This window comes from Rutilus rutilus (assembly GCF_951802725.1).
Source record: "Rutilus rutilus genome assembly, chromosome: 13".
Lineage (NCBI taxonomy): Eukaryota > Metazoa > Chordata > Actinopteri > Cypriniformes > Leuciscidae > Rutilus > Rutilus rutilus.
In genome coordinates, this window is record NC_140218.1 from 33765893 (window position 1) to 33775270 (window position 9378).

The 9378-nt window shown below is 38.0% G+C and overlaps 1 protein-coding gene across 4 annotated transcripts in view; it reads left to right on the forward strand.

Moving 5' to 3' along the window:
- The window catches only part of cpeb2 (cytoplasmic polyadenylation element binding protein 2), a 31023-nt gene extending 22154 nt beyond the window's left edge, over positions 1–8869 (forward strand). For 2 of the 4 annotated variants that reach the window (XM_084429285.1, XM_084429287.1), the window contains 7 exons: positions 935–958; positions 1323–1496; positions 2886–2975; positions 3210–3328; positions 5313–5427; positions 5544–5725; positions 8508–8869. In XM_084429285.1, the coding sequence (XP_084285411.1) occupies positions 935–958; positions 1323–1496; positions 2886–2975; positions 3210–3328; positions 5313–5427; positions 5544–5725; positions 8508–8735 (932 nt within the window). In that variant the 3' untranslated portion in view covers positions 8736–8869. The remainder of the gene's footprint in view (positions 1–934; positions 959–1322; positions 1497–2885; positions 2976–3209; positions 3329–5312; positions 5428–5543; positions 5726–8507) is intronic. The other 2 variants (XM_084429286.1, XM_084429288.1) reach the window with 1 other exon arrangement.
- Positions 8870–9378: the final 509 nt, after the last annotated feature.

The following is a 9378-nucleotide window of genomic DNA, read 5'->3' on the forward strand; positions in this document are numbered from 1 at the left end:
ACGCCCCCCCCCACAGCTGTAGGGGGAGCTCGTGGGGAAAACATGCGACAACAAAAGGGAAAATCAGCGAAGAAGTGAGTAGAGTTTGCCAGAGTTACCGAGTTCTCCTTTAAATACGTTTTTATAAGCTCTTCACGAGTTCTCAGCGGATCAAAATACCATCATATGAAGCTACACTCATACAACGAGCGCATTTATCCCAGAACACGGCGTTGTTTTGATGTTCGGTAAGTTCCGTGACGAAATATACGTCATAAAAGCCGACCAATCAGGCTGTGAACACACAGTATCCCTGTGCCTTTAGGTTTGGTATCTTTAGGTTCAGTGTTAAAATGCCAATGTGAATGCTAATGTAACGGAGGCCAGCTAGTAGTCGCTGTGCGAGTAAACCTCACTCCTCTGATCTCAATAGGCGCTCTAGCGACAGATGCTAGAGGCTGCAGTCTTTAGCCTCCTTGTTAGAGCGCCTGACTCTCATGCCGGAGACCCGGGTTCGAGACCCGCACGGAGCGGGGTGTGAAGGACCTGGTGAGAGGGGTTACATGAAGTGGACAAGGACTACATTTTTTATTGATTTTTTTTGGTCAGGATCAAGCGAACCGAATTACAAGTGTGAACACACCCTAACATTAATTAGGCTAGTATTAGTTTTTGCTGTGGTATTAAAATTGGTTTCGTCTCTTGACATTTTACTGGTGTCAGAACGTTTGGTGTCTTAACAGCCTTATTTCCAGCAAAAAAAAAAATGATATCATGATAAATATCGTTGTATATTCGATTTTGGTCACATCGCCCGTCCCTATTGGTCGAGCCATGATGACCCGCTGTACTGAACATTTCATCAATAAACCTTTCTCTGCATTTACACAGTCATGAAGTTAAGCGTTCAGTCAGCTGTTTCATAGTGTTCTGTATTGTTTCTGTTCACATGCAGCCAGGAGCTATGGGAGACGACGAGGTAAAATCAACTCTGTTCATTACGCTATCTGTGTTAGCATGGCAACATTTGTCTGTGTACGGTGTATATGTGTGTACGCTGTGACATTTCTATCTTCATTGACCACAACTGAACAGCGTGTGAACCGGGTCTGATCTGATCTCTCAAACCACATCTAGAGTTAGTCAGAGACAAATGTGCTACGATAAACGAGTTTGTGTCCTATTGCACCTTAGACATGAATAACCACTTACTAACATGATGTATATTGATTTGACACTTTCCCGTGTCAGAAGATGCCGTTTGAGAGGCATAATGCTGATCAGATCACCCAAGATGGATGTTGATAGCATGGGTGTCTCACCTGTCATTCACTCTTTAACAGGACGCTCCTCCCTCTTCCCCATTGACGACGGTCTCCTGGACGACGGCCATGGCAACCAGGGTGTCCCGGGGGTCATGGGGTCTCCTCACTGTTACCCCCATCAGAACGGGGAGCGCATCGAGAGGTTCTCCCGCAAAGTGTTCGTGGGCGGCCTGCCCCCTGACATCGATGAAGGTTCGGCAACTGTCACGCTTGCATTCATGGGAGATATTTGTAACGTACTCGCATGTAATTGTATGTGATGTTTAAAATCAACAATATTATATTTTAAACATTTTAATTAGTTAATTAATTAATGTATTTATTTTATTTTATTTTATTCAGTCTAGAGGTTTTTATTTGTACACCAATTTGTATGGCAGTCCAATTAATTAAAACAAAAAAAATTACAATAATTAATTCTAAAATGATATTATATTATATTTATATTAAATAATTTATAATAATGGATTCTGAAAATGTTATGTTATTTTATTATATAATAATAATAATATGATTATATGATATTTCACTCTGTCTAGATGTTTTTGAAGACAGCTTTTGTTTGTACACCTCCTCTCTGTTTGGCAGTCCAATTCATTGGATTAATTAAAAAATATATATATATTATAATAATTATAACATTATATTCTATTCTATTACAGAATTAATATAATGTGTTATAATGGATTACATTTTTTTTTATAATATTACATTTCCCTTATATTATATATTAATTATTATTATAGAATTTATAATAATTGATTAACTTTTTTTTTTTTATAATATTACATTTCCCTTATATTATATTATATATTCATTATTATTATAGAATTTACAATAATGGATTATTAAAAATGTATTTAATTTTGTAATGTAATATTGTATTTCACTCTGTCTAGATGTTTTTGAAAGTTAAGTTAAAACAATTTAATATAATAACTAATTCTAAAATTGATTATTATATTATATTATATTATATTATATTATATTATATTATTTTATATTATATTATATTATATTATATTATATTATATTATATTATATTATATTATATGATATGATATGATATGATATGATATGATATGATATGATATTATATTATATTTACTCTTAATTATTGTTTTAGAAAGCAGGAACCTCTTCACTCCTCGTCAGCTGTTCTTACACTCTCTGTTTTCGTCTTCTTTACTATCGAGCCCTGATCCACTGTCTTTCAGATGTACAAAAGACTTCGCAAACCTGTTTCAGTCTTGCCCTGACGCCACTGAAATCTTTCTGACATCTCTCTGGTGGCAGATTGCTCGATAACAGCACTGAGACACATACAACCCAAAGCAGATCAGCAAACAAAATGGCTGCCGCTGATGAGAGATGTTGATTTACTGTCAGTCTGAAGAGAATTTGACCTGATCCCTCACCTTGCAGATATATTGATCAGGGCCACACCGAAACATAATGCAGAAGACTTTTTAATTCTCCTGTACATGTGCAGATTAAAATCAGTATGTTTCCTGTATGCAAAAGTTTCTGCAACCGTTCCTGCAGCTCTCTCTGATTCTCAGTTTCTCATCTTTCACACAGATGAAATCACAAGCAGTTTTCGGCGCTTTGGTCACCTGGTTGTTGATTGGCCACACAAAGCAGAGAGCAAGTCTTACTTCCCTCCTAAAGGTACGTCTAGAAAAACATACTGTACAACATAATGTACATACTGCACTGTGATTATTACTGTTAATAATACTGTTAACAGTTATTACTGTTACTGTTATTACTGATTATTACTGTGATTATTACACTTAACAGTAACAGTAAACTCTGAGACATCAAAACCCTGCTATACTTTATCTTCATCAAATTCGTGATCCTTTGATTGACGGATGGACTGTGTGATGGGCTTTTGTCTAGGTTACGCCTTCCTCCTGTTTCAAGAGGAGAGCTCAGTGCAGGCCCTGATCGAAGCCTGTCTGGAGGAGGACGGCAAACTCTACCTGTGTGTGTCTAGCCCCACCATCAAAGACAAGCCTGTGAGTCCACATACTGGGCCATATGTTAAGGGTCTAAGCTCATGGTCTAAAAGCGCACGGTGCAAGTGCACTTATGACGTGTCCGAATCCACTTTTGCTAGTTTGACGATGGGAAAAATGGTCGGCGCTCCCGGTGCACGGTCTAAAAGGGTTGTCCCTATTCTCTTAATAGGCCATTAAAGATTCGTGCAAAACTTTTGCGATTTTTTTCTAAATATCGCTAAAAAACTATTGCGAAATGACGGCGTTTCCATTACCCGATGTTATGCGACTAAAACGTCATTTTTTAAAAATCATGGCAACGGACGTTGGTAGGTTTATATATATCACAGCCACGTACCGCACTAGACATTATTATTATTAATGGAAGGAAACGTAGGCGTGTTATCCAAGCATTAATGGCAAGGAAAGACCCTTATACTGTGTCTGTGAGCGGCACATATGAGGCGTTTCTGGGTTTTTCTCACTCATTTCTGCTCCGAGGTCTTGATTGTGGCATTTCTTTGAGGTTTAGAATCCAGGATTTCTGTCATTCTTTTGTCTTTTATGAATTCAATAAAGAACTCCGTCTCGTATTCTGTCCAAACACACCGCGCCTTCTAAGTCAGGTGACTGTAAATGCGCAAAAACGTTCTTTTTCGAATTGCCTGAAAAACCACCTCATGCGAGCGTAAAAACTTTTTTGCGATAAATGGGAGTTTTTGCGAAATTGACTTGTTTCCATTGAGTGTATTTTCAATCCGCAATTTAAATTTGCGCAATTTGAAGGGTAATGGAAACGCGGCTAATGATTAATGGGTGTGTTTTGGGCGTAATGTGCAATAAACCAATCAGAGTTTCATCTCCCATTCCCTTTAAAAGCCAGTTGCGCTCGCACCATGGCGGATTTGTATGTGAACACTCCAATTGATCTCAGACCTCTTAAAAGTGAACGGAACTGAGACCATCTCGGGAGGTGGTCTGAGTACGGCTCGCTTTCAGCTGACACTGAACTAGATCCAAAAAGCAGCAGTATGAACACAAAGAGGTCTGAGACCACATTCCTACTTAAGCGGACCAAAAAAGGATCAGAGTCCTCTTTCAGGGACAGTATGAACGTAAAGAGAACTGGGTCCTTTTTCACTTGGTTCACCTCTTGGTCCACTTAAAGGAGTCTGAGTTCGGTTCTTGTTTAAGAGGACTCAAGTGTGAAAACACCCTTAAGATCTATTTAAACCGAATGTGACACAACAAAACATCAGTTTGTGTAAAGAGAACTTGAACACGCCATTGGGTTTTTTAAAGGAGTGTTTGTTGTTGCTTTGGAACGGCTCTGATCTTGAATATGCTCTGACTGTGAGACAGAAGTACACTTCAGCATACTTGTTACAGAAATAATATATTTAAGTGCGAACTGAATGTAATGTCTATTAAATTCATGCAGCTGAGTGTTTTTTGATCCACTTAAGTAGGACTTTATAACATCTTTAAATGTAATTTAATAATTACTTCTATTGAAGTATGGTTAAAGTGTACTGCTAAATGTACTGAAAAGCATTTATGGTGAACTAAGATATACTTTAATGTAATTTCTATTGTGTGTTATGTATTTAAATATATTACACATTTTTAATAATAAATTAGCAATTTAGTTCACTTAAAATATATAAATGTTAAATGTTAAACCCTAAATTATAATATTATAATGTTAGTCAACACATCAAAACAAGTGTACTTCTTTAAAGCATGACAAAAGATTATTAAAACATAATGATTTTAAAATGCATTTTAAAGTGACACCTTTAATTTGACATTATTGCGAAGTGCATTTATGTGTGTTAAGAAACAGTCGTGAAAGTGTACTCTGTTTAGGTGCACTTATTTTAATTAATATTACATAATCTGTCTCAAGTATACACTTTTAAAGTACACTACAAGTGCAAACTTCTTCTTCGCGGTGTCTCTGTGTTTGACATGCACGATCTGTGTGTGGTGTTTGTTTCAGGTCCAGATTCGTCCGTGGAACCTGAGCGACAGTGATTTTGTGATGGACGGATCTCAGCCGCTGGACCCTCGCAAAACCATCTTTGTGGGAGGAGTGCCACGTCCACTGAGAGCTGGTACACCTAACCTGTGCCAATAATCACAATTTATTTCAAACAATGTGACAACTTCAAATCATGTTCTCCATCTATATATTGAGTTTTCTTTGTGTGTGTGTGTGTGTGCTCTGCAGTGGAGCTGGCCATGATCATGGACCGCTTGTATGGTGGCGTGTGTTACGCGGGCATCGACACGGATCCCGAGCTGAAGTACCCAAAGGGGGCGGGGCGTGTGGCCTTCTCCAATCAGCAGAGCTACATCGCTGCCATCAGCGCCCGATTCGTCCAGCTGCAGCACGGAGACATCGACAAACGGGTAACCAGATGCCACTTTCTTTGAGACTAGCTACATCCAGAATAGCACACTTTCAGTAGTGTATAGTATTCATTCTGTGCTTTAATTTTCTGTATACATTGAATACCCAAGTGCTAGATTTGGCAAAAGGTGCATTATAACAAAGAACAACAAGTACTGTACACCACAGTGCAATTGGTATTTATTCCAGTTCTTCTATTACACTGAACATAGATGAGTGAAAATGAGTGCATCTTATGTGAAAAAGAAGTGCACTTCAGCTTATTTTTAAAACAGTACTTGTTACAGAAATAATATACTTAAGTGTGAACTGAATGTAATGTTTTCTGACACAATAAATGAAAATGCATTATAATTTAATTTAATATTAAATACAGTTTAGAGCTTATTTTGACCCATAATCAGGATTTCAGTCCTTTATATGTAATTTATGTTTTAAATATGGTTAAAGTGAACTGCTGAATGTACTGACCAGTATTTATGGTTAACTAAAATATACTTTAATGTAATTTCTATTGAAACTTGTATGTCATGTTTTTGTAGTTACACATTTGGAATGAATTTAGTAAATGTTTCAACTAAATTTAATTTAAATGTAATTTCAAATAACACACTACAGGTAAAATTATAATCAAGTACTTTACATTATGCTTTAGTATGTTAGTCAACACATCAAAGTAAATGTACTTTAAGGCGAGACACTACAGGTGAATAGGGTACAAATTTTAACTAGCAGATATCACCATGAAACTTTCCCAGTTGATTACCTACATTAAGATGAGAAGGAAATGTATTACAAGTTTTCTGTAATTTAATGTTTAAATATGCAAATTAGGCAATATCTAATTAAATTTGTGCTAATTTGCATACTTAAATCTGAGTATTGGATAAATTCAGGTTAAAAATTATTTTTTTTCATTGTGTTCACATATTAGATGGGAAAACATTACAGAGGGATTTATGGATATCTAGTTTTGTTATCCTGTAAATCAGAAAATACTGTCAATAGCCTTAAAAAAAATTCTTTTCGCTATGTTTTTTTGAAATAAAATGTTAATGTAACGGGGTTCAGATGTTATGGGAAGAAGGAGGCGGGAACCGGCGAACATTCAACATATTTTAATAAATAAATAAACAAGATACAAAAATGAAAGTAAAAGCCAGCAGCCCCTCACGGACGACTGCTGGCAACACAAAACAGAAACAACACATCAACTAAAATCCAGGCCTGTCCTCTCTCGCTCTTCACTGTCGTCGCTCCTCCTTTATGCTTCCGCTCCTCCGTGAGAGATGCGAGACCGGTGCGTCGCGCACGTGTCGCTCATTATCAATCGCGCCACCGGCCTCGCGCCGTCCTCCCACGGCCCTCGACCTCGTCGTGCTCGCCACAGTTATATAAATCAGGCTAGGAATAATATATTTACAAATCCCTCTGTAAATGTCCTCATAATATAACTAGGTACAAGACTGGAAAGTTTGGTGTATATAGGTGCTACTGAAGTGGAGATTTCGGACTTGGAGAATGAGAGAAAAGTCATTTTGAGAAAACAGGCTTTAAAGATTTATCATCAGCCAATGAGATTGCGCATTCAGCCCTTTTACTTTCACGATTGGTTGCTGATAAAAAGGAAATGACCATATTTGGATCTGACAGCATTGTACAGAAGAGAGAGAGCTTTCTAACGGTGTGTGTGATGACAGGGAGCAGACAGAGATCGCGGAGCAGCGTGTTGATTTACAACGACAACTTTTATTGAATTTATGAGAAATCTACAGACGCAAACAGACAAAGTGTAGTAAAATAAAGACCTAAATGTGTATTTCAGACTTTTTTTCACCACAAGTATGAAAGAAGACAAATATCCAAAACTCTCAAAATTGACCAGTAAAAAAAAAAACAATGTTTTTGCCTGCCGTGTCTCGTCTTAAAGCACGACAAAATATTATTAAAATGACTATTTAACATGTACTTAATTTGACATTATAATGTGCACAAAAGTTTACTTAAGTGTGTTAAAGTCCCTCTGTAGGCAATAATTTTATCCCTTAAAACTCATCTTTGATCACCAAAATGACATGTAAAAAGAAATTCTTCATGCCTTAAATTATCTCGAATGTAACTCGACACCCTTGCCTCATTTAGTATGCGTGGTTCTATGAATATGCAAATGAGCCCCGCCTCCACTCACTCACTCAGCTCAGAGATCCACTGGTTGACGATCACACGTTGATCTGATTGGTTACAAGGTCGTTTGTGACGTCAGAAACACCAGCGATTTCAAAGCGTGTTTTTGAGACTGTCTTTGGTTCACTGCAGTTTTAAGGAGAAAATACTCAGCAATGGTGTCGACTTATGAATTTACACATGGTTTGTCTTAAAGCATATTAAAAACACCCCATAGACATATAACCTACATTAAAAACTTGAGTTTCACCACAGGGAGACTTTAAAAAACATAGTAATGAAAGTGTATTCAATATCATTATTCTGCAACTTCAGCACACTACAAATGCACAATCGATACAATTAAGAGCACTGGTATACAGCATTACCTACATGTAATCATATTTTTAGAAATCACAATACCCTATTTCCTTAAAGTATTACAACATTTGAATGATATACTGATCTTGAGTAATTCAAGGCTATAAACGTATCATTATTTCACCCGTCACATTACAGTCCAGACTAACTATATCACAGCACTGTTCATTGACGACTACATCAGCTGCTGCACTTTATCAGAGGAGGAATCAACCGTGTTTTTCTTGTGTCACACAGGTGGAGGTGAAGCCGTACGTGCTGGACGACCAGCTGTGTGACGAGTGCCAGGGAGCGCGTTGCGGAGGGAAGTTCGCCCCGTTCTTTTGCGCCAACGTCACCTGCCTTCAGTATTACTGCGAGTTCTGCTGGGCGAACATACACTCCCGCGCCGGACGCGAGTTTCACAAGCCGCTGGTCAAAGAGGGGGCCGACCGTCCCCGCCAGATCCACTTCCGCTGGAACTAAAGACGGGAGTTCCTGGAGAGCCGGGAACGGCAGCATGCAAGACGAAGCGGAAACATCGCGTCTGCTACGGGGAGAAAAAAAAAAAGATGCTTAGTTTGACCCCCCGAACCCAAGCTGTCAGTAGAGTAATTAACCGTATACAGTATATAGAGAATATATATATATGTCTATAAATATATAAATATATCTTTATCTTTTGTAGCAGCCAGAAACACTACAAGCCTCAGTTTATTTCACCAAACCACTTCTTTCTCCTCCCTCCCTCCCTGCACATCTCAGGCTCGGAACAGAGTTTTTTTGTGGTACCTTCGTGTTTTTTAAAAAGGAGATTAAGAAAAAAAAAAAAGAGATTGATTTTTTTGTAGTTTTTTCAAATTATTTTTATATGTGAGATTAAAAAAAAAAGTAGAAACGAGAATGTTTTTCGCTTGGGGGGGCAGCCTGTCCGTTCTGTTCATTCGTTCTGTCCGTCGCGTGTCAGTCTGCTGCTAAATCCCCCCCTAGTGGGCAAAGTGCGCAATTGTCTCTTGATGACGTAATCTCTAATGCCTGCCCTGGATCTCGAACCAAAGGTAGCGAAACGCGCGGCCTGAAAACGAGACGTTTGCCGCCGAATACAAAAAAAGGAGTAATATTTCCCCCT